This window comes from Selaginella moellendorffii, unplaced genomic scaffold, assembly GCF_000143415.4.
Source record: "Selaginella moellendorffii unplaced genomic scaffold, v1.0 SELMOscaffold_27, whole genome shotgun sequence".
In the NCBI taxonomy this organism is placed as follows: domain Eukaryota; kingdom Viridiplantae; phylum Streptophyta; class Lycopodiopsida; order Selaginellales; family Selaginellaceae; genus Selaginella; species Selaginella moellendorffii.
The window spans coordinates 57,467-79,727 of record NW_003314288.1 but is presented as its reverse complement, the minus strand read 5'-3'; the positions used below and the strand labels follow the sequence as shown (position 1 = coordinate 79,727).

The 22,261-nt window shown below is 46.8% G+C and overlaps 6 protein-coding genes across 8 annotated transcripts; 4 read left to right on the top strand and 2 right to left on the bottom strand.

Annotated features, from left to right (window-relative positions):
• Positions 1-734: 734 nt before the first annotated feature.
• LOC9629389 (NEDD8-activating enzyme E1 regulatory subunit AXL) lies at positions 735-2,563 on the bottom strand. Its single transcript, XM_002975213.2, has one exon. The coding sequence runs from the start codon at positions 2,530-2,532 to the stop codon at positions 820-822; it is 1,713 nt and encodes a 570-aa protein (XP_002975259.2). The 5' UTR covers positions 2,533-2,563; the 3' UTR covers positions 735-819.
• Positions 2,564-2,580: 17 nt separating this feature from the next.
• Positions 2,581-4,473, bottom strand: LOC9629629 (ATP-dependent DNA helicase PIF1). The gene is made up of 2 exons (XM_002975212.2): positions 4,462-4,473; positions 2,581-4,404 (listed from the first exon to the last, which is right to left on the bottom strand). The coding sequence occupies exon 2, from the start codon at positions 4,394-4,396 to the stop codon at positions 2,654-2,656; it is 1,743 nt and encodes a 580-aa protein (XP_002975258.1). The 5' UTR covers positions 4,397-4,404; positions 4,462-4,473; the 3' UTR covers positions 2,581-2,653.
• Positions 4,474-4,607: 134 nt separating this feature from the next.
• LOC9629628 (frataxin, mitochondrial) lies at positions 4,608-6,400 on the top strand. 3 transcript variants are annotated; one of them, XM_024680200.1, is made up of 7 exons: positions 4,608-4,777; positions 4,858-4,958; positions 5,044-5,818; positions 5,873-5,945; positions 6,005-6,052; positions 6,109-6,198; positions 6,254-6,400. In XM_024680200.1, exons 3-7 carry the CDS (start codon positions 5,592-5,594, stop codon positions 6,344-6,346), a joined length of 531 nt encoding a protein of 176 aa, XP_024535968.1. In that variant the 5' UTR covers positions 4,608-4,777; positions 4,858-4,958; positions 5,044-5,591; the 3' UTR covers positions 6,347-6,400. The 3 variants fall into 3 exon arrangements, with proteins under 3 accessions (XP_024535968.1, XP_024535967.1, XP_002975375.2); XM_024680199.1 differs by having other exon boundaries at positions 4,611-4,777; positions 6,109-6,203; XM_002975329.2 differs by lacking the exons at positions 4,608-4,777; positions 4,858-4,958 and having other exon boundaries at positions 5,009-5,818; positions 6,109-6,203.
• Positions 4,746-5,354, top strand: LOC112348140 (protein phosphatase inhibitor 2-like). The gene is made up of 3 exons (XM_024680234.1): positions 4,746-4,777; positions 4,864-4,958; positions 5,044-5,354. Exons 1-3 carry the CDS (start codon positions 4,746-4,748, stop codon positions 5,352-5,354), a joined length of 438 nt encoding a protein of 145 aa, XP_024536002.1.
• Positions 6,401-6,644: 244 nt separating the features above from the next.
• On the top strand, positions 6,645-13,436 carry LOC9629388 (plectin). The gene is made up of 18 exons (XM_024680233.1): positions 6,645-9,642; positions 9,696-9,834; positions 9,885-9,947; positions 10,007-10,102; positions 10,167-10,190; positions 10,343-10,860; positions 10,939-11,251; positions 11,310-11,459; positions 11,519-11,607; positions 11,666-11,758; positions 11,811-11,937; positions 11,990-12,054; positions 12,120-12,291; positions 12,350-12,595; positions 12,643-12,786; positions 12,850-12,932; positions 12,990-13,105; positions 13,169-13,436. Exons 1-18 carry the CDS (start codon positions 6,674-6,676, stop codon positions 13,318-13,320), a joined length of 5,559 nt encoding a protein of 1,852 aa, XP_024536001.1. The 5' UTR covers positions 6,645-6,673; the 3' UTR covers positions 13,321-13,436.
• An 18-nt stretch (positions 13,437-13,454) lies between these two features.
• LOC112348127 lies at positions 13,455-14,604 on the top strand. Its single transcript, XM_024680198.1, has 2 exons — positions 13,455-13,574; positions 13,905-14,604. The coding sequence occupies exons 1-2, from the start codon at positions 13,476-13,478 to the stop codon at positions 14,430-14,432; spliced, it is 627 nt and encodes a 208-aa protein (XP_024535966.1). The 5' UTR covers positions 13,455-13,475; the 3' UTR covers positions 14,433-14,604.
• The last annotated feature ends 7,657 nt before the right edge of the window (positions 14,605-22,261 follow it).

The window sequence follows — 22,261 nt, the reverse complement described above, 5'->3', positions numbered from 1 at the left end:
CCACTAGCCATATGAGTATTATATGAGCATAGATTGTGCACCCTTCTATCAAGAAAGTGGTGGTAAAGCTTTGATTTGAGGCTGCACTTATGGAAAAAACAGTCTACCATATTTGCAACTTCCTTTTTGTCCACTACTATCAATATCATTTTATTTTTTATCTTAACTATGCCTTTTTTCCCCAACTCAAAAATCTTTGTGATCCTTTAGTGACTCTTGTGATTGGTAAGTTCCCAATTGTGCTGGGTATTGGACCTGTTAAATTATTCCCTCTCAAACTGTTCTAATTTACTCATATTGGAAATAGTTTCAAGAATTTCTCCACTCAACCTTTGCTACAATTTTTTAACAATTCTGGAATTAGATAAATTTGAGAGGCAACTTTACCAGCTCACAATTTGAGAGAAATGGAGGAATTTGGCCATTGATTCTGATGGATTAAAACCTTAGACATGATTTTCTTACCTAATTTTGGGATCTCACTAAAGCGAAAATAAATTGTTATGTGTTGCATCTTGGTTTGTTTAATAATAGTGTTATTCTGACTTATTAATTCAATTGATCAAATAAAGTATAGTTACAAGCATGTTTGTAATTTATGAACTCTAATTTTATTATATATCAACCATTAGATGATAGAATAAAAAAGAATATACTAGAAAGGGTTTAAGACAATTTATACCTGATGTAATTTACATCATCGGGGTCAGGCCCAACTCACCCGAACTCTTGAATCACGGATTAAAAATAATATTGAGAGAAGCGAGAGAAAAAAAAGGAAAAAGAGAAGAGAGAGAAAAGATGGCGTTCCTTCGACTCTCAGAGCTGGAAAATTGTGGTGGTGGAGCTGATCGCGTTGTAGATGAGCGTCCCCGCTGTGGGAGTGAACTGCTTGGTCACCAGCTTGATGGCTTCCTGCGACGCAATCCCCCCGACGACAGCGCCCACACAGTGGATCTCCCCGCCTCCAAACCGGGAAAACTCGTACACGAACTCCTCCGAGACGCCACCGTCCACTCCAATCTCGCCCGCCAGTTTGTGCGCAATCGCCCCCAGCTTGGCCGCGTCCTCCTCCACCGTCTCGTCCGCCATAGCCCCCGGGAACCTCCCAAACTCCTCGGCAAATCTGTCCACCGCTCGAAACATGAGGTAGATCGCGTAGTTTGCGTTGTCTCCCTCGAACGGGAGATACTTCTGGAGCTTGGCCCCTACCTCTTTCAAGCCCAGCTCCTCCGCCAGCGAGCTGTACCTCAGCACCCTCAAGTTCCTCGAGTTCTTGCAAAAGTGCTTGATCGCGGCCCTGGAGATGGAGTCCGGGTCTCTTCCCAGCTGCGAGAGGATGCTCCTTACGTGGGCTTCCACGGCCGAGACGTCCGACTCGGCCTTGGCCTGGTAGCAGCGCTGGAGGAGGATGTAGTACTCGGTGAAGGAATGCATGTCCGGGATGGCACCGTCGAGTGGAAACTCTCCGCCACCCTCCGAGGCCACGAATCCCTTGAGCGCCGCAACGAGTATCCAAAAGTCCGAGGAGCTAGAGTCGACGTCGGCAGCGCCGTCTTCCAGGATGGCTTTCACTTCCGAGCTCAGCGATGGCGGAGACCAGACTTTGCTCGCCGCCGCCACCGCCTCCTTGTAGTTGTCCTCGTCCTGTGCCTGCTTCTTCGACGCCACCAGGGACTTAAACTCGGATCTCTCCTTGGTGGTCGACGGGAGAGCGCCGCCGTGCTTGCTCCTCCACTCCTCACACACCTTGAGAAGGATGATCGCGAAAGGGATGTGCTTGTGGACGAGAGAGTCCTCGGTCTCCAAGTTAAACTCTTTGACGAACGTGGTGAGCTCCGGCCATGGCCTGTGGAGCCGGAGATCGCTCACGGTGTTGTCGGGCTTGCTCTCGATCACCGCGTGCTCGCGGAGGCTGATCCTCACGTACCCGGTCAGTCCATAGGATCGCGCGACGAGCAGCATCACGGAGAAGCGCCGGCAAACCTCGTCCAGGATCACCAAGCTCCTGTCACGCATCTGGGTGGCGATCACGAGCGTGAACCTCGCGAAGAATCCCGGGTCGGAGTCAAGCAGAGACTCGGGCGAGGCGTCGATGTGGTCGATCAACACCGAGTCGTTCATCTCCTGGAGCAATGCGGCCATGCTCTTGGCTCGTGGCTGGCCTAGATTCTCGGCGCTTAGGAGGAAATTGTTGCCAAGGTCGGATTCCTGGACCAATCCCCCGTCCACGGCCGTGACATTGCCAATCCCTCCCAGGACGAGATTCTTGAGCGCCTCGCTGCCCGTGGCTCCGCAATTCAAGAGGCAGACGCTAGCTTGCTCCAGCGCGCCTTGCCCGTGCTCACCCCAAATCCGGAGCTGCCGATCATACTTGTTGCTCCTCGTCGCCGCCGCCGCCGCCGCCTTCTTTTGCTCGTCGCCGCTGCCGCCATTGGCGTGCGCCATCAAACCTGGGCAGTGGCGAATCGCAGCAGCCCCGTCGCGCTCCTCCTTGCCCGCCGCTGCTGCCTCCTCCCGCTCGCGTTTCATGCCTGGAGCATCGGCCCTAGCAAACCCTAGCCTGTCGGAAGAACCCTAAAATGGTAACCTAGTACGCATCACCTTTTCAGCTGGCAAAAATACGAAGTAAAATCTCGCACCCTAAAATCTTTTACCTGCCTTTCAGCTGATCGTAGAAAGTAACTACCTCGGGGTGAACTCGGATCTTGAGGGGATCGAATCCCAGTAGCCGCAGTCCGTGCAAGCTCCGTACTCTGGAGAGCGCGACGTACACCATGCCGTACTCAAAGGTCCTGGAGAGGTCCGTCTCCACGCAGTCGAGCGTCATCCCCTGGCACTTGTGGACGCTCAATGCCCACGCCAGGATCAATGGAAGCTGCAATCTCTTGGCCACTTCCACCTCGCCTTCCATGACGCTCCACGCCTCCGGCCGGATGATCCACTCGCTAGAACCCGAGTGATTGAATCGCACCACCGGGAGTCCTCCGCCTGGCGAGATCCGGAGCTCGCTCTTCTCCGGGGCCGTGAAGCCCACCACGATCCCGCGAGCTCCATTCACGAGCCCCTGCTCGGTGCCAAGGTTCTTGATGAGCATCACTTGGGCTCCGATCGCGAGCGTGATCTCGGCTTCCGCGCGGCTGCCGTTGAGCATCTGTGTTCTTCCCGAGTCCTTGGCGGAGAAGGTGACGGACTTTGACGATGGGTTGAGTGACCGGAGCTTCTGCTCGTTCTCGCGGTCGACGTCGGCTCGCCGGGGATAGAGTCGCGTCGGCTCGATGCCTGGGGCAGTGGAGATGCTTGTGCAAGACTTGAGCCTCGTCTCGGTGGCGAAAGAGCACTCGCCGCGGCGGATCTCGTTAAGCATCCCGACGAACTCCCGATCCGACTGGCGGAAAACCTGTGTCAGCTCCATCTGGAGATCGAAGCATTCCTTCCAGCACTTCGCGCTGAAGACGAACGACTTGGTCTCTCCGGGCTTTTGAACTGGCGGGAGCTGAAAGAAATCGCCGGTGACGATCAGCTGCAAGCCACCGAAACGCTCTTTGCTCCTCCTCACGGCTCGCCCCACAAAGTCCACCTTGTCGAAGAGCTCCGCATCGATCATGCTTATCTCGTCAATCACCAGAGCCGCAGCGTTGAGCCATCTCTGTTTCTTCTCCTTGCTTCTCATCACCATGTCGACGAGCTGCTCCTTCTTCGAGAGCCCGATGCCCACTCCAGCGAAAGCGTGAAAGGTAGTACCACCGATCGCGCACGCAGCAATCCCGGTTGACGCTGTCACGTAAACTGCCGATGGATGGTAGACAGTCCTCAAAACTTGGATGGCTCTCTCGAGAATGTAGCTCTTTCCTGTTCCAGCCGAGCCCGTCACAAAGACCGATTGCCTGTTACACACCGCCTCCAAGACCCTGAGCTGCTCGGGAGAAGGAGTAGCCTCTTTCGTCTCAAAGTTGCCATTTTTGTTGCCAGAAGAAGTTCCTTCGTCCGCGGTGCCCATCTTCACTGCCTTGCAAGGACCAAAACTTTCTTTCTCGGGACTTGGCCGCTTTCTAGTCTCCCTCCAGCCTTCACTCTCCAAGTTCCTCACAAGAGTATCTTCTTTCCGGACGAGCGGCGGCGCTGGAATGCTGGGCTGAGCTCTGACGGTGGAATGGATAACTTCATCGTCCGATTCCCCTAGAACGATCACTTCCGGCTTCGATTTGGACGACTCACGAATGGGGCTGCTCGTAATATCGATCACTTCCTGCTGGGATGGTGTAGGAACCAGCGTACTACCTGACATTCTCGCCTGTCGCCGCGCAAGCGCCAGGTCCCTCTGCCGTAGGGCTCGATTTCTCTGCTGTTCCGTCAATACCCTCGACTGATCGTCTTTCAGCATGATCACATCCATCTCTCGGCCTGCAGCAAAGAATCTCGTTACCTAGAGGAGAGCGCAAGAGATTTCAATGATCATACCTCGCTCCACAAGCCCCACGAATGAAGAACCCTAAGTGGGAAGAGTAGTCAAAGCGCGAAACTTTCAAAATTTGGGCGCGAAGTGGGCGGCTGAGATTTAAAAAAAACGAGTAAATGCCATCGAATCCTAAAAGAATATGCTTCGGCGTCGTTTGGAGCAAGGGAGAGCTTTGGCGCATTCCATCGCGGCGCGACGAGCAATCGCATCCCTGATCGATCATCCTAGGAGGCGGCGCTAGGATCGGGAGTTAGGGTAGATTAGGGCCGGCATTTCTCCCGGAGGAATGAAGCGCGGCAACAGCCACAGCAGAGCGAGGTAAGATCGATCATTCGATCGATCGATCGCGAGAGCGCATTTCTTCGTTGCTGATCTCTGTGCTCGTGATCGTTTCCCAGTTTCAGAGTAGCGTGGGACGAGAACAATCTCGACTATCTGGAGACGCACAAGACGCCCAAGCAGAAGATCGACGAGCCAAAGACGCCATTCCACGCGCCTGGTACGTCGAGATCTGGCCTTTTGCTCGCGATCCACCGAAATATTTCCCCCTCTTCAGAGAAATCTTTCTTCTTGGCTTGGCGCAGGAGATTTGTCGCCGATTCCCGACGACTCCAAGACGTCCGTGGATCCCAATGTCCTCCGCCACGCTCTCGAGAACGTCGCCTCCTCCAGCAGCGATCACGGATCTAGCAGCAGTGCTAGCAACGGGAAATCGAGGCGCAAGAGTTTTGAGGATGTCCGGCGCGAGCACTACTCCGAGTTTAAGACGTCCAAGATGCTACTCCAGAATGTGAAGGATGAGGAGGATTTGGATCTGGACAGGAACCAATTGGCCGGCGGTGTTAGCGGGATTAGAATCGAGGAGAATAGCCAGGGATCATCCAAGTCGAGCTGAGAAGAGCAAGCGATCTTCTCTTTCTCTCTGGGAAGAACACACAGGGACAGGGAAGGATCCTCTCATCGGTTTTTCTGCCTCTCTTCTTTCGCTACATCATTGAGGGGCCGGGGACCTGGCCATTTCATTGGTTTGGCCGGGCAGGGGATTGGGCCACGTGTCCTGTGGCCGGAGACGTGGCAGTTTGATTGGTTTGGCCGGGGGTTGGGCCACGTGGCAGAACCCTATTTCTAAGCGATGGTGAAGCTAGCAGCCCGTGTGATTTCTTCGCTGTTCTCGCGGGCTACTAGTGGGAGATGGAGGCTCAGTGCAAGTGTTGGGCGCTACTATCTCATGGAGAGGACGAGTCGGGGCTGGAATTCCACCGGGAGCTCTCGCTTGGCGGAGGCGAGAGGATTTCACTCGGCCGGGGCATGGTGTGGAGCTCAAGAGGGCTCGAATGGCACTGCCACAGTCGACTATAGGTATGTAAGAACTTATCTATGATTCGATTTGCTGATTTCTTTCCTTGGTTCCAGCTCTCAATTGCCCGAGAAAGAGTTCCACAGTGTTGCAAACGAGACGCTCCACCGTTTGCAAGAGAAGATCGACGTAAGTGTGAGAATGCGAGCGGTGGAAAGATCCATTCTAACTTTGTATTGGGCGATCAGGAATACGGGGAGAAGCTCGCGATTGATGGCTTCGACACTGACTTCGCTGTAAGCTAGCCGCTGCCTTGATCTTCTTTTCCTCCTAGCGCTGTGGTTCTTTCCAGGAGGGAGTTCTCACTGTTCGTCTGGGTGATCTGGGAACTTATGTTATCAACAAGCAAACTCCAAACCGGCAAATCTGGCTCTCATCTCCTGTGAGGTATGATCTTCCACTCGCATTTTTCGATCGATCTCATGGTTTTGGAACAGTGGCCCGGCGAGATTCGACTGGCAGGATTTACAGTGGGTCTATCGACGCACGAAAGTGGAGCTCCAAAGCTTGCTAGAAAAGGAATTGAGTGAACTCTTGGGACACTCCATCGATCTGGGAGAATGAAAAGCTCCTTTAAGCCCTAACCCTAAAACCAGAGAGAGAAAGGTAACGGGTAGTAGAAACCAGGTAACTGTTACTACGTTTGCGATTTGTCCGCCGGTAGGTTCTGGCGAGAGCGCACTGGGCAATAGCCTTATCCGCCGGTCCATTCAATGAGGAAGAGAATGTGGCTATGGCGATATTTGAGCTCCATTTGGCGGTGTCGCGGAGGTAGGGTTTTGTGCGGCAGCGAGGCTGGACGGATCGAGCGCTCGAAATATTCAATCGACTGAGCATGCAGCGCGCTTTGATCTGGTATGGATGATGCCGGAGCTCCGGATTCCTCTTGCATTGTAGATCGCGAGCAGGGAGGAATCGGTCAAGAGAATGGCGCGGCGGCAATGCAGGAGGAGCGATCGGGCGGCGAGCCAGCGCCCGATGTTCCAGAGATTCCAGAGATCGTCTTGACCAAGGCGCTGTGGCGGCAGATTAGGAGCTTGCAAGAGACCGAGAAAGAGGTACAAGAGAGGCTAGAGAGGCAGAAGGTCCAGCAGCTGGTCGACAAGGTAGAAGACGAGGTGGAGTATGAGGGAATTCTGGACGATGTGTGCTCGAGGATTAGAGCCGAGGAGGAGGCCATGGAGGTGGAGCGACGAGAGCGTGAGTGGGAGCTCGAGCGTAGAGAGCAAGAACTGGAAGAACAGGTGGAAGTGTTGAAGGATAGAGTTAAGAGATTGGAGGAAGAGCTTAGAATGGCACAGCTTGAAAGCACGCCGGCCGATGTGATGCAGAAGATGCTCCACGAGGGGGATGGAAATCAAGCTCTGATGATCGAGAATGTGGTACCGAAAGATATCGAAGTGCTCGATGGTGGTGGTGGTGGTGATGGTGATGGTGGTGACAAGCCGCTGCCAAATCCCACCCACGACATCCTCGTCGCGTTTGAGGACATGCTCAAGGAGGCGGACGAGCGGCACGATCGAGAGAAGAAAGCTATGGAAGATACCATTCTCGAGAAAGAGAAGACCGAGAGAAAGTTTCGGCACGAGCGGTACGAATGGCGTGCTCGTCTCAAGCAGATGGAGAGCCAGATGCTGGCGATGGAGAAAGAGATTGGACGCGCTTCCGGACTGCTGAAGGAAAGAGATTCTGTCGTGGCGATGGAGAAGGAGCGGAGACTGGCCGCGGAGGAAGCGGCTGCAAAGTTTTCTAGTCTGCTCAAGGATGAAAGGTTGGCGCACAAATTTGCGACGGTAAAGCTCAAGAAGGTCGAGAGTTTTTTCAACAAGCTGAAGGACAGGATAGCGAGAGAGAAAGCTGGAAATGCGAGCAGTGCCTTCCTCACGGAACTTGAGAAAGAAGTTGGGAGGCTCTCGTCGATTTTCAGCGTGAAAAAAGACTTGCACAAGGCGATGGAAGGCGAGCAGTTTGAAGCGTTGAAGAAGCAGCGTGACGCAGCCGTGGCCGAGAGAGACAAGCTCGAAGAGAAACTTAACCGGTTGCTAAAGAGGTCTAGGGATCGAGAGGCAGAAATCGATGCGATGTGGCTTGAACGGGAGAAGTTGCTTATCGAGAAGGTGACTTCACTGGAAGAGAGGACGGAACGGTATGAAGAGGATATTGCGTTGGAGAAAAGATCGCGGAGACAAAATGCCGGAGAGTACCGGAAGGATTGGGATAATGAAAAGAGTGCGCTGGAGGAAGCCGTTCGGGATAGAGAAAATGCGCTAAAAGCACAGAGAGAGGAGACTCAACGTCTTATAGAAGAGAAGGACCGAGAGCTTCATACGCTTAAAACGGTGCACCAACAGCTGCTGCGCGACCTTGCTCTGTATAAGAAGCATAAGAAGCAGGACCTTGAAGAACGAACCGACTCTTCTCAGGATACCAGGCCGGAACAAAGTGTCGACCAAAGTGGCGATGCAATGGCTGTGGACCTTGAGAGACATTCAGAAGGAGCTTCAAACAGATCGGACAGCGTGGGAACAGAGAAGGCGAGTTCCGAAAGAAGCGAGCTGGAAGAGAAAGTTATTGACACACTATCGCTGGTGGAGGAGCTGAAAAGCAAAATGAACGAGAAGGAAAGCCAAATGCAGTGGGAAAGAAAGCAAATGGAGACCATCGTAACCAACAGGACTGCTGAAGCCGAAAGCCTGAGGAGACAGCTCGAGTCAAAGGAGCTTGAGATGGAAACTCGGGTCGACAAATTCCGGAGCGAAATGCAGCTTATGGAACGGGAGCTTGAGAAGGAAAGACTGGAGAGAGAAAGTGTGCTTGCATCGAAGGGGAAGCTAGTGGCAGAGGTGCAGAAGAGAGTGAACGAGATGGTGCAAGAGCTGTCAAGTTTGAGGTTGGAGTTGCGCAAGAAAACGGAGGAGCTTGATTGCTTGAAAAGAGAGAAAAGGATGGAAGAAGCTCGCATTTCGAAGGTGCTTGTGGTCCAGAAAGAGCTCGAAGACGAAGTCTCAAGGTTGCAGCACGAGAACGCGGAGCTAAGTTTTGCAGTAGCAGCTCCAGAGAACGGCATGGACAGTGAACGGACAGGAGACACAAGCAGCAGTTCTGGTGACAAGAGACACGAAGAGTGGCAATTTGCTCTGGAGAAGGTTGCCGTATTCGACAAGCAGATTAGCGAGGCAATGCTTGCGATACAAAACCTGCGGGAAGAGCTGTGCGTGAAGGAGGCTGAGCTACAAAAGGCCAGGAGTGAACCCGAACTGGAGCTAGAAAGACGGGAAGAAGCGTGGACGCAAGAACGAGAACGCCAAGAGGCAATGTACGCACAGAAGGTGGAAACTTGGAGGAGAACGGAGCAGAAAATTCTGGCCGAGAAGACGGAGCTGCTAAAGGTGCTAGAGACGGAGCGCTCTGAGAGCTCCGATGCGATCGCGCTCTTAAACGGGACCATCAGAGAACTGCAGTGGACTTTGATGAGGAAAGCTCCGGACGAGAGCGTGGATCACTTGTTCAAGAGCACGCCAAAAGGTGACATGGTTAAAGTTCACGCTTCTCACTTGAACGAGGTGGATCAGTACATATGTGAGCTGAAAGGCAAGGTGGTGGAGCTGGAGAGATCGAAAGTGAAGAAGCCAACGAGAGAGGAAGAGCTGGACGAAGCCTTGCTTCATGTGGAGAAGGAGATGCTGAGCGTTTCTCCGGATAGGAGGTCCAGGCTGATCAAATATGGTTCTCCGCCGTCAGTGCGACCGCGAGCAGTCGAGAGAAGCCTCACGAGCTTGATGGTCCAACCGGGAACTTCGAGTGATCGATCATGGAATCCTCTAAGGTACTCGAAACTTTTTTCTTTCTGTTTTCTATTCTCACTGTTGGAGATTTTAGCTGCGTGTCCAGGGATAACACGATCGAGGACCGATGGACTCATGAATTGCCGGCTCCGGAAGCTCTTTCTCTGGCAGTACCACCGCGGCAGCAGAAAAAATGGATAGTTGACACTTCCTGGCTCGATCAAGTGCGAAAGGTACACAAACTTTGGCAGCACTTCATGCGAAGCTTACATGCTCTTGACAGGAGCACTCGTTTCTAACACAACAGCTTGCTTTAGAGCGTCAGAGACTCGCAGCTCTTGGCCAGGTGATTGAATTGAGGCTCGTAGATTTTGTTACTAGCTGCAACGATGATCGTCTAAACAGGTCGAAGCTGAGAATCACTGGCTGGAGGCGATGATGCTGAGAGCCTTGGAGCAAAAGAAAGAATGCGAGCTCAAGCTTTCACAGCTTCAAGACAAGGTCAGTGAAGTGAGATCATAGATTTTCCAAGCTCAAGGAGCTTTGTCTGCGTTGGTTCTTTCAGATTTCTCCTTGGAGCCAGAAAAGAGCGAGCTAGAATCTCTCGGAAGGTCGAGGAATTTTTTTCTTCCTTTAAATGCGTAGAATATTCTCTCTTCCCTACGTGGCTTCCAAGTTTTAGGGTTTATGGCGTTAGGGTGTGGTGCTACACGAGCTCCGTGATCGACACCGCGACTCTAGGTCGCATTGACGATGCTGCGTAGTGTTGACCAGCGCAGGCTTGCGAGGCGATTCGTCGCGCCTCGGCTGCATTCTCTCCATTCCTTTTCTTTCCTCCATCAGAATGCTCCCGCAGGAGAAGCCGCGACGCCGAGCTTCGCCCCCGATCATGCCCTCCAGGATCGCAAGGCCGCGGCATTTCGAGGATTGGGGCCTTTTGGCGTCGTCCAAGGATTGGCGGAGGAGAAATTTCAGGCCAGCGCTGGAGCGAAATCCAGGTTTCTGTCTAGCTCCACCAGGTTTCCTTGCGCGCCATCGCGCTCGTCGGCAGTCCAGGTCGATGAGGACGAGCCGGAAGAAAAGCCGGCCAAGCACGATCCATCTCCGGAGGAATGCGACCAGGCAGTGGAAGGATTGAGCTCCGCCAAGGCCAAAGCGCTCACCAAAGAAGCTCCAAAGAAAGTTAGCGTTGTGACAAGGGTGTGGAACGCTCTGATCGGGATTGGACCAGCGCTCAGGGCCATCGCTTCTATGAGCAGGCTAGTATTTCCTTCCTCTCTTCCAGGCAGAAAAATCTAACACTCGTTTTTTAATTTTTAATTTTTTTTTTCTTGTAGAGCGGACTGGGCTGTGAAGATCAAAGGGTGGTCGAAGTCTCTCAAGGAAACTCTGCAGCACTACTGGCTCGGGACAAAGCTCCTGTGGGTTGACGTGAGGATCTCGTCGCGGCTTTTGTTAAAGCTTCTCCGGGGACAGACTTTGTCTCGCCGCGAGAGGAAGCAGCTGACGCGAACAGCGGCCGACATTTTCAGATTGGTCCCGTTTGCGGTGTTCATCATCGTCCCTTTTATGGAGTTCCTTCTCCCGGTGTTTCTCAAAGTCTTTCCCAACATGCTCCCATCGACGTTTCAAGACAAGATGAAAGAACAGGTAAGCGGTTTGCTACCTTCTAGGATCACGTACAACGATCTTTGTTTCCTTGCTGTAGGAGAAGCTGAAGAAGAGGCTGAATGCACGCATGGAGTACGCGAGGTTCTTACAGGAGACAGTGGAGGAAATGGCCAAGGAGGTAAAGACAAAGAGTAACAGCAGCGACGTCCAACGGACTGCCGAGGACTTGACTGAGTTCTTAGTGAAAGTAAGTCCCGCAACATGCTTTGCAACCAGCTTTACTCGTATGTTTGGCTACTTTTCTAGGTTCGAACTGGTAGGAGAGTCAGCAACGAGGACATACTTGCATTCGCAAAGTTTTTCAACGACGAGCTGACACTTGATAACATCTCCAGGTTTGCCTCGAGTATGAACAAATGATAGCATTCTTTTTGTTTTCTACTACTACTACAGGCCCCGGCTTTTAAACATGTGCAAATACATGGGGATTCAGGCGTATGGAACTGACGCATACTTGCGGTACAGCCTTCGTCAAAAGTTGGCTCGGTAAGTTTACTTGCTGCTTGTTCCAAGAGTTTTAAACGCCTGTGTTTTATAGCATCAAAGCCGATGATATAATGATTCAAACCGAAGGCATAGATTCTCTATCAGAACCGGAGCTGGTGTCAGCGTGTAGAGAACGAGGAATACTTGAAATCACTTCTGTTGACGAGCTAAAACAACAGGTATGCTGGTTTTAGGGAATACCTTGTCAGGCTCAATCAATTTTTCTGGCAGCTACGCAACTGGCTCGATCTGTCTTTGAACCATGCTCTTCCCTCTTCACTGCTTATCCTCTCGAGGTTGGTTGCCGTTGTTCTAATGCTGCTTTAATCTAACCTGAGCTTTTGTCATTTTTTTTTCCAAGGGCGTTCCTCTCTGGCAACCTGAAGCTCGAAGAAGCAGTCCAGGCAACGCTGCTTTCTTTGCCGGATGAGGTCGTGGAATCCGTCGGTGTGACGGTCCTTCCAAGCGAAGATGCTCTGGAAGAGCGGCTACGGAAGATAGAGTACCTGCAGTCGCAGGAGGAGTTTATCAAGGCATGCAGAGTTTATATTCCTCTTGTTTCCTGATTGGACTCATGTTTTGTCGAAGCAGGAAGAGGCAGAAGACGAGGAAGAAGAACTGGAGAGACGACGCAAGCAAGAGGCAGCTGAACAAGTTGACAAGGCACTATCAGAGATGAAGGTGTCTACTGCGCAGGAGGCTGTAGAGCTAGCAAGGGAGAAGCGGAAAGAGCAACAAGACAGACTGTGCAAGCTCAGTAGCGCACTTGCTGTCTTGGCCTCGGCATCCTCTGTCAGCAAGGAAAGGGGAGAGTTCCTGCGGCTTGTCAACAAAGAGGTACGACAGTGTTTGTGCTACGCTTGACTAAGCTGCGGGTTTTCCAGATTGGAATCTACAATAGCATGCTGGAGGACACAGGCGCGGAAGAGGCGAAAAAGGCATATCAGGCCGCAAGAATGAAGGACAAAGAGGAGGACAAAGACGACGCGTCTACTGGCACGAAGATCTCACAAGCCTTGATTTCGAAGGTGGAGAAATGCTTTTCACATCCATGTTTGACTGACAAGAGAGAGCCTTTCGTTTGTTTCCAGGTTGACAGAATGCTCCATAAGCTGGAGAAGGAGATTGACGCTGTGGATGCCGAGATTGGAGACAAATGGAGAATCCTGGACAGGTTTAGTTTTGATTTACTCGTCCTCGATGGATTCTTTTCTCACATTTTGTCATTCAGAGACTCGGATGGTAAAGTCACAGCCGAGGAGGTGGCCGCGGCGGCGATGTTCCTGAAAGACACCCTGGGCCACGAGCCTGTCCAAGAGCTCGTTAGCAAGCTCGCGAAAGATCCGGGTAAGCTTTTGTGGAAAAAGCAAACTCTCGCTTTTCGTGCTAAGTTTTCTCGGTTTTCTCCAGAGGGAAAAATTCTAGTGGAGGACATTGTGAAGCTTGGCACCACGGCGGACTCGGAAGTTCTAGCGAATGAGTTGAATGAAAGCGCGAAAAAGAAGAAGCAGAAGCAGCAGCAGGAGCAGCAGCAGGAGCAGCAGCAGCAGCAAAAGAGCTGAAAAAAATTTTGATCCGAGAAGTTCTAAATTTTTTCTTTTTCTTCTTTCCTCCAGAGTGAGAAAGAACGAACCGAGTGAGCTCGTTGTGTATAAAATGGAGAAGAGATATTGTTACCTATAGCCACATTTTTAGGTCTAAGATTTTGGGTTTCGCGATGGACCGCGGTCCCTCTGGAGCCAACGAGATCGTCGCGATCCTCCAGAGAGCGCGCAGATTGATCAGCGAGGGGAATCCGGGCCTCGCGCTGCAAGCGGTGAGTGATTTCTTCGCGCATTGTATCGTTTCCTTGCTGCTGGCTTGCCCTAAGCGATTGTCAATGTCGCTCGTTCTTTTGGCTACTTTGAAGTTTGTAGCTCGGCAACTATGAACAGTTTTCTTTTCATCCTTTTTTTGGTTCTCTGGTGGTGTGACTGTTTTCTCCTAGATTGTTTGTTTGCGTTCCATAGTTTTTCCGAGGATCGATTGCCGCAACCTGTGAAAATCTCTCTAGGTGGTGTGACTAGTTTTCTCCATAGTTTTTTCCAAGGATTGCTTGCCGACACAACTTTGAGAGCTTTTCTAACATCTGTGGAAATCGCTCTAGGTGGTGACAGCGTTAAGGATCTCCGCAGGCGAGGCAGAAATAGTCCCGGCCTTGAGACGAGCACACGAAGAGTACCTCAGCCAAGCCAAAGCCGCCGCGGTTGCCAGCGATCTCTCAGCGTTGTTTGCCGAGGCTTGCGCCATTGTGGAAGAAGCCTCCCAAAAATCCCACAACAGCAGCGATCAGGCGGCCACCACCTCCACGCCGACTTTGGCACCCACGGCAGCGGGCATGGACTTTGCGATGACGGAGAATGGATCATCCTCGTCGTCGTCCCAGGATCATCACTCCCACGCCACGCCGGACCTCGTCCCGATCCTCGCCGAGAGTGGAAGGATGCAAGTGGTGGTGGACGCGTCGGCCGATGGAAGCAGCTTTGTGTGCCGCGACTGCGGTGGATTGGTGAGCAGTGCTCGACGAGACGAGCATTTTGCGTTTTGGTGCAGCAGCCTAGAGCCAGGATCCAAGCGATTTGGATCTGGCAGCAACGATCACAACGACGAGAACGAGAACTATATGCATTGCTGATGGTTTCTTGTCCATCCAGAGGCTATAAACGAGAAACAGCTCAACGCTCTCCCTCTCGGAGAACGAGAACTACATGCATTGCGACGGCTGCTAAGAAATTATAAATGAAGCTTAAAAAATCGTCAGTATGTCTGTCTGAAATGGTAATATATCCTTCTTCTAGTTGATTTAATCAGAACTGTTATTATAATTGCTAGTACGTTATTATAATTTTTAACTGAAAACTAAAACTATGTTAAATTTAAATTCAAGAAATTAAAAACTTAAGCTTGAGATTAATAAGAGAAATTTAATCCTATAAATATCATTTTTAATACATTATGTTATACATATCAATTAGCCCAAAAGCCCTAGTTTATATACAAGAGCGAGTAGAAACCAATCTGACAATTATTAAAATCCCACTACACTAATATTAGTATATGGTATTGTAGTTGTACATTTGGACCTTACAAAACTATAAATTTTTATATTATATGAAAAAGATTTTCTATATTCCCTTTCTATATTCCATGCACTCACATTGGTGGAGTTAAGAGGCATCGTTGATTGTTTTTGAAGAGTGCTTGGATTTGGGATTTTAGTTTAGATTTAGCTTTTTCCATTTCATTTCTTTTGTTCTTTCCTTTCAAGATTTTAATTTTAATTTAGTTTTTGCATTGTCTAAATCTCTATTCTCTTCTAACTTTTTTAATTTCTTTTCTTTTACTCTTTCCTTTTCATTCATCTTCATGGTAGAGAAATAATCTCCTCCTTTGACTCTGGAGCAATAGTTGGTGCAATTGCTTAATGCTATGCATTTGTAATTGAATAACTAAACTCAGTTGATGGTGGCATTCATAGCACGTGGTACAGCTCCTTCTACTTTTTGTGCCAATCCTTGCGTTCCACTAGAGTTCTTTCATGGGAATCCAGAGGATGATGTGTACCATTCATTTGATCACTTCATAGTGATTACCACATATCATTTTTGAGATGATGCTTAATATTCGCATGAGTTTCCCATGTGTTTCTAAGGGATGCCATTATAGTAGTACAATGGTTTGAATGCAGCCACTCGTGGGGATTGGAGTGTTCTCCCGGACATCTTCAAAAACACATTCGAACATGCTGATGATTGTGATGACGCCTTCCAACAATTGCATCATCTTCATCAAAAGCTATCTGAGTTAGTGATGCAATTTGGTGTTCGTTTTCGAAGCCTCTTACTTTGTGCAGAGCCAAATATGTCAAAGCGGATCAAGCTAGGAATGTTGTGGCCAACACTTCATCAAGATTTTGTTGAACTTGTGCATGCACTTGCTTTAGCCACTCTTAACGATGCTTTTCGCTTGACACAATGTTATGAGACTCGCTACACCTCCTTCAGCTCCCTGTTCCAATGGAGGTTGATGTTACTACGACTTGAGTCCAAGGACAAGGGCAAGGATGAGGTTGTGGCTCTAATGTTCATTATTGGGCATGTGATGAAATTGGTCACACTTATCAGCATTGTCGGCATTTTCCAGATTGGCAGCCTTCATTTCCTGGGTGGAGACCTTGGTGTCAACAACGTCCTATTGGTGCTGCTGCAGTGGAAAGTTTGAACATCGAGATGCATTCAGGAAATGAGGAGTTGTGTGAGTAACGGAGAGACTTTGCGCAAATAAGTCAGCGACCCTTCCATCTTTTGTTCAGGAGTATCATCAAAGGGTTCATTCGGCACCAATTCATCTAATGTTTACTTTTCAAGCTCATTTTTATAATAAGAGGTCTTCTATTATTCTCTCTATGTTGGTTGTATCTTCGACTTTGATTAACTTGGTTACTAAAATGTTTTGGGTGGTGATTCACTCTTGCTTTTTTTTAGTTTGGTTGATATAGGTTTGACTTTATTTTCTATTGTTTGACCTGTTGCCATATATTGCTATTTACACTTGCGTCATGTGACGGAGCTAGTTTTCATTCTTTATAGCAACGGCTGTACACATGCATGTGCGCGGGATGAGGTAGATCTGGTTATGCATGTTGGCAATCTCAAGCTTGAGTTGTAGTTATTGCGGGTGGTGTTGAGTCAAGCTTTTGATCTTATTCTTGGTATGGATTGGTTACAATGCAATCATGCCAAGTGTGACTTTGAGACTTCTCCTCCTTGTGTAATATTTTCTTATATTTCATCCATTCTTTTCACTTCCGTACCTCTTCGTTCCTCTACTTCTACCTCTACTTCTATTATTTTTGTCTCCCCATTAGTTCCTCCTATGTTTTCATTTTGTTCTACTCTTCCCTTTTCGATCCCTTCAACAGTCTCTGTGTTGCAGCGGTTGACCAACTTATGAAGGAGTATGTTGATCTCTTTGAATTTGACTTGTCATCTAGGGCCAAGATTGCCACATATCATCTGATTCCAATTAGGGATGCTCGTCCAATTAAGGTTCTTGTTCGTCGTCGGTCACCCAAAGAGATTAAGATTTTAAGTGCAAACGTCAAAGAGATGTTGGAAAATGGTGTTATTTAAAAGTTGCGAAGTCCTTGGGCATGTGGACCTCATCTTCTGATGAAATTTGATGGGAGTATTAATTTTTGTATCAACTATCGTTTGTTAAACAAAATGATGATTTTGGATATGTACCCTTTTTCTCACATTACTAATCTTTTGGATTGTCTAACTCGACCTTTCATTTTGCACGTGGATGCTTCTGATATTGGTTTTGCAAATCTGTTAATGAAAGAGAGCTCAAGTGTGGCTGATCAGTGCTATCCTATTGCATACATCAACCATATATTACAACTGGTGGAAGTGAACTACTCCACGACAGAGGAGTATTTAGCAGTAGTTTGGGGTTTTGAGAAACTTCATGCATATTTACATAGTTCTCGGATGCTACTACAAGGTGATCATGGTGCTGTTACTTCATTATTGAAGCGGAAGAACTTGGTTGATCATACTGCTCAGTGGGCTTTGAAGTTTCAGATATATAATTTTGATGTTATTCATCACCTGGGGAGTTCTATGGCTAATGTTGATGCTATTTCTTAAGCTCCTCTTCCTTCTTTATTCTCTTCTCATGTTTCTGATGAGCCTGTTGTTCTAGCATCTGTGGATTTTCTAGATGAAGATTCTATGCCATTGGTGGTTACTGTACTTGATGTTTAGTGTCCACAAGGTGTAGAGCAAGATTTACCTTCTGTTGATGAGGTTTGTGAAGCTCAAAAGATTGAGCCGTAGATTCAAAGGATTCGAAAAGAGTTTGAAAATCTTACATCACTTGTTGATGACTTATCATTTTGGCATTTATATTCTCAATGTTGCATTGAAGATAGCCTTCTTTATTTTGTGGCTATAGTGTGAGACATAAAATCCTTAGGCCCCAAAGAGGAGCTGAAACGGTGCTATGTGGTAGTGGTTGAGGTGGAAGCCAAATGATGTGACATATATCAGTGTTATATTTCAGCTGCCAAAAAGCCATTTGAAATGGCTTTTTCTTTGCCAAAAAGCCATTTCAAATGGCTTTTTGGCGGCCGAAATAAAACACTGACATATATGGACTAAAAGCTCCAATTCAAAAAGTCAAGAGCGGGAGTGGAACTCCCAACTAAGTGCTCGAGGAAGGGGCACAAAGCGAGCAATAAGTGACGCTCTAAAAAAGGGATACTAAAGGACCAACATATGATATGTGGAGGAGTCCAAGATAGAGTTCGTGATGGAGTCTAAGATGGACCAGAGATAGAGTCTGAGATGGAGTCTGAGGTGGACCAGAGATGGAGTCCGAGATGGACCCAAGAAGGAGTCTAAGATGGACCCAAGAAGAGGAGTCCGAGATGGAGTTTGAGATGGAGTCCGAGGTGGATTTGAGATGGACTCGAGATGGAGTCCAAGATGGACCCAAGAGGAGCCCGAGATGGACCTGAGATGGAGCTCGAGATGGAACCGAGATCAAGACCAAGACCGAGACTGAAACCGAGTCCAAGTCCGAAACCGGGATTGAGACCGAGTCTGAGTCCGAGTTCGAGTCTGAGTCTGAGTTTGAGTCCAAATACTAATATAGGCTATTGGGTGAAAGCCCAAAGTGATTGTCCCCTAGGGGGGGTGGCTGTTGATTCCAAAAGTATAGTAGGGAGAATGTGGGGGTTGGACCCCAATGAAGCCAGTTTGGTGAGGAAAGGCCAATGTAATCCAGGAAAGCTATACCCAGGTGTTGGGTGAGGATATATCTATTGAGGAGTCCAAGGCTAGAGTGAATATAGACTGACAAATGGGGTAGTTTAGTGAAATATTTAAGAGTTGGCTCTAGTTCCCCCAAGAGATCGAATGGTCAATGCTCCCAGTCCAAGTGTGGGTGGCACTCCTTACTTGGATATTTAGCATGGCTCCTCCTCAATTGAGTGGTGTTCTAGCTTTCTTGTCTAGAGCGGATTCTTTTGGATAATAGTCCCACATTTATAGCTGAGGCATTTCATGTTTTGACATCTTGATTAGGGATATGCCACACTTTCATGAGAGGTTATCATCTGCAATCAAACAATTTGGTGGAATGGCTCATTTGGACATTCAAAGGGATGATCACGAGTACCACAAGGTTACCACCTTCTCCATACCATCTCTTTGGTATCCATATGTCATAGGGGTGTAGAGTTCTATTGGTGCTTCATCATATAAACTTCTATATGGTCATGATCCAATATTACTAATAGAGTTGGGTTTACTTTTGCAATTGCTACGAGCTGCCAATGCTATGTCGTGGGATCAATATTTGACAAGCATTTTTCCACTTGTCTGAGCAAAGTTTGCCGAACACCTAGGCCATGTACAAGTGAGACAATAGCAGCACTACAACTCCCATCATCGTCCACCTGCGAAGTACAAAATGGATGACTTAGTGTTAGTCTATTTTCCCCATCTTACAGTATATGGTTTATCTAAGAGGCTCCTTGCTTAGTGGAAATAATTGTATCGGGTGTTGCAGCAAGTTAGACCACAAGTTTATGAGGTTTGGCATGACATCCAGCAAGCCGATCCTCCAAAAATTATGCATGTGTAGTGGTTGAAATATTTTGTACAACTGATACCACCTACAGATCCATCAATGCCTCCTCCTCATGTTTCACCAGATCTCGGCCCATCTAAAAGAGAACCCTAATGTTCTTCTATTATTCTGAGAGGAGGGGATGATGTGAGGTCCAAGTGTACGGTTACGATATTACGATATACTAATATTAGCATAATGGGATTTGGTAGTTGTTGGATTGGTTTCAATCCAAACCACTTATAAGCTAAAGTATTTCAGCCAATTGATATGTATATTTTTTGTATTCCCTTTCCATATTGCATGCACTCACAGTTTCAAATAAATAAATATTTTAGTTTTTGGTTTGCTTAAGCAAACATGTGGACTGGGATGGTATTGAATATACCTAGAATAAACTTGGATATTCTAGGATATTTTACCATCTAACGGTTATTATTCATTTAGATTAATCTTGTATTTATAATTTATAAACTTTCTTAAACACTTTCTAGTATATTCTTTTTTATTCTACCATCTAGGCAATAAGATTAATCTTACATTATAAACATATTTATAATTATAAAATTTTATTTTGGATTACTAAGTAAGAATAACACTACTATTAAGCAAACCAAATGTTGGTTAGCTTAGTCTTAATACAAAAAAATTAAACACCTTCACTTCCAGTACATTTATTAATACACAGCTCTATAATAATCCTAATATAACCATTGATATGAACCAATTTAACAATTTAAATAATTATGACTGGGCTCCTGATATGACAATAGAAGTTCAAGTATGTACTAAATATGGAAATGTAATTGTTTGGTGTTATGATAAAAAACTTTAAAAGTAATATATTTTTTGAAGAATGTTAATTTACATTACATGGAACTTATTTTATAGAAGTCACTTATAATGGATATGGTTTTTTTCAAATTGATAAATGGTATGGATGGCAAAATTGGGTGTTTACTGGTACATGGGATTAACTCAACATATATATGGGACAATTTCATTAAGAACCTTTAATAAAAATTTAATTTTATATAATGTAATTCAATAAGTAACTTTTTGTAAAATAGAATTATGGTTTTAAATTTATCAATTTTTGTTTTACTTTAAAAAACATTTGTGGTAGTGGATATAGCTAGAATATACCTAGATATTTTACCATTACATTTTTAATTTCATTAATATGTTTTATGAGGTTCAAGTATATAGCTACGATACTATATACTATTATTAGTATAATGGGATTTAAGAACATATCTGATTGATTTCAATCTAGACTACTCACTCTAGTATATAAACTAAAGTTTTTTGGTTAATTGATATGTATATTTGTTATATTTTTTCTTTCCATATTCCATGGAGGTGAGGGGCAATTTTGATTGTCCCTGAGGAGTGCTTGGATTTGGGATTTTTGTAGCTTTTGAATTATTTAGATCTCTTTTTTGCTCTAGTTTTTTCCTTTTTTGTTTTTTTGCTTTTTTTTTAAATTTAGCTTTTGCATTGTCTAAATCTCCCTTTCCTTCTAGCTTTTTCTATTTCTTTTCTTTAGCCCTTTCCTTTTCATTCATCTTTATAGTAGAGCAATAGTCTCCTCCTCCTTTACCTCTAGAGCAGTAGTTGATGCAATTGCTCAATATTATGTGATTATAGTTGAATAACCAAACTCAGTTGATGGTAGTTTTCATAACGCATGGTACAACTCTTCTTACTCTTGCTGCCAATCCTCGAGTTTTGCTGGAGTTCTTCCGTGGGAATCCTTGGGATGATGTGTACCATTGATTTGATCATTTTACAGTGATTGCCATATATCATGATACTTTACATTTGTATATGTTTCCCACATGTCTCCAAGAAGCCAACGAAGTCAACTCCAACCCCTTCACTAATTTGTACTAACTTACAAAAATGGAATGGTTTTTGGGCAAAATTATCAACATATTAACTATTGGAAAAGTCTAAGAAAATTTGTGGAAATCTTCTATCCTAAAGAAATAATGACTCTAAGTCTAGGAATATGAATTTTCAAGACTCAACCAACTTCCTCCTACTAATAACTTCACATATTAACACAAATTTTTATGACCTAGCAGCATACTTAAGCATCGAAATCTTGCCTATATTTATGCCGTCCAACACCAACATCTACAAAATACAAAATAAACATCCTGTCAGGAATCTCTGAATTCTTGCCACATTCTTGACTCTCGCTGGATTCCTGACCTATAGACCATATTCTTGACTCTCAAGACACTTCCCTATTCCTGACTCTCTGATTTCCCATATGATTCCTGAGTCTCGAACCACATTCTTAATGATGATATGGCGCCTCCTCAACCTCAACTATGTTTAGACCGTCCTTGATCCAAGAGTGGTAGAGCTTCATCAACCTATAGTATATATAGGTTAGCTGTGTTCCATTTCTCCACAATCTAAATTAACGCCAACCTAAGGCTTTTTCTTTATTTCCACTAGCTTTTCTCTTTGTCTTTTACATTTTCCAGTCTTGATCTTGTTGGGGGTCTTGACAGTTTGATTCAAATTGTGATTTTTGCTTTTGCTTTAGCTCGTTTTGAGCCTTTGCTTTTTTCCCCCCTTTTCTTTCTTTTTTGCCAATGGAGTCTCCAAGTCATCCTGATTTCTTTGCCGAAGTCCTTGCAAAAATCCAGTCTGAGAATACCGAGTTGAAGGTGACCCTTCTTCACATGCAACAGAAACTTCCTTCACTTTCGGCTCAAGGATCAAGCAGAGTTCCTGAACCGAAGGTGAGTTTCCCAACAAAGTTCTTAAGCAAGCATTTAGAGCTTCATAGATTCCTGAACCAGA

Bases quoted from the DNA above. Each gene is read 5' to 3' on its own strand.
- LOC9629629 (XM_002975212.2), bottom strand. From the start codon at position 4,396: ATGGATGTGATCATGCTGAAAGACGATCAGTCGAGGGTATTGACGGAA.
- LOC9629389 (XM_002975213.2), bottom strand. From the start codon at position 2,532: ATGAAACGCGAGCGGGAGGAGGCAGCAGCGGCGGGCAAGGAGGAGCGC.
- LOC9629628 (XM_024680199.1), top strand. From the start codon at position 5,592: ATGGTGAAGCTAGCAGCCCGTGTGATTTCTTCGCTGTTCTCGCGGGCT. The intron at 5,819-5,872 runs GTATGTAAGAAC...CCTTGGTTCCAG, and splicing joins ACTGCCACAGTCGACTATAG to CTCTCAATTGCCCGAGAAAG. The intron at 6,053-6,108 runs GTAAGCTAGCCG...GGTTCTTTCCAG, and splicing joins GCTTCGACACTGACTTCGCT to GAGGGAGTTCTCACTGTTCG.
- LOC112348127 (XM_024680198.1), top strand. From the start codon at position 13,476: ATGGACCGCGGTCCCTCTGGAGCCAACGAGATCGTCGCGATCCTCCAG. The intron at 13,575-13,904 runs GTGAGTGATTTC...AAATCGCTCTAG, and splicing joins CGGGCCTCGCGCTGCAAGCG to GTGGTGACAGCGTTAAGGAT.
- LOC112348140 (XM_024680234.1), top strand. From the start codon at position 4,746: ATGAAGCGCGGCAACAGCCACAGCAGAGCGAG. The intron at 4,778-4,863 runs GTAAGATCGATC...TCCCAGTTTCAG, and splicing joins AACAGCCACAGCAGAGCGAG to AGTAGCGTGGGACGAGAACA. The intron at 4,959-5,043 runs GTACGTCGAGAT...GGCTTGGCGCAG, and splicing joins GACGCCATTCCACGCGCCTG to GAGATTTGTCGCCGATTCCC.
- LOC9629388 (XM_024680233.1), top strand. From the start codon at position 6,674: ATGGATGATGCCGGAGCTCCGGATTCCTCTTGCATTGTAGATCGCGAG. The intron at 12,933-12,989 runs GTTTAGTTTTGA...TTTGTCATTCAG, and splicing joins AAATGGAGAATCCTGGACAG to AGACTCGGATGGTAAAGTCA. The intron at 13,106-13,168 runs GTAAGCTTTTGT...GGTTTTCTCCAG, and splicing joins CAAGCTCGCGAAAGATCCGG to AGGGAAAAATTCTAGTGGAG.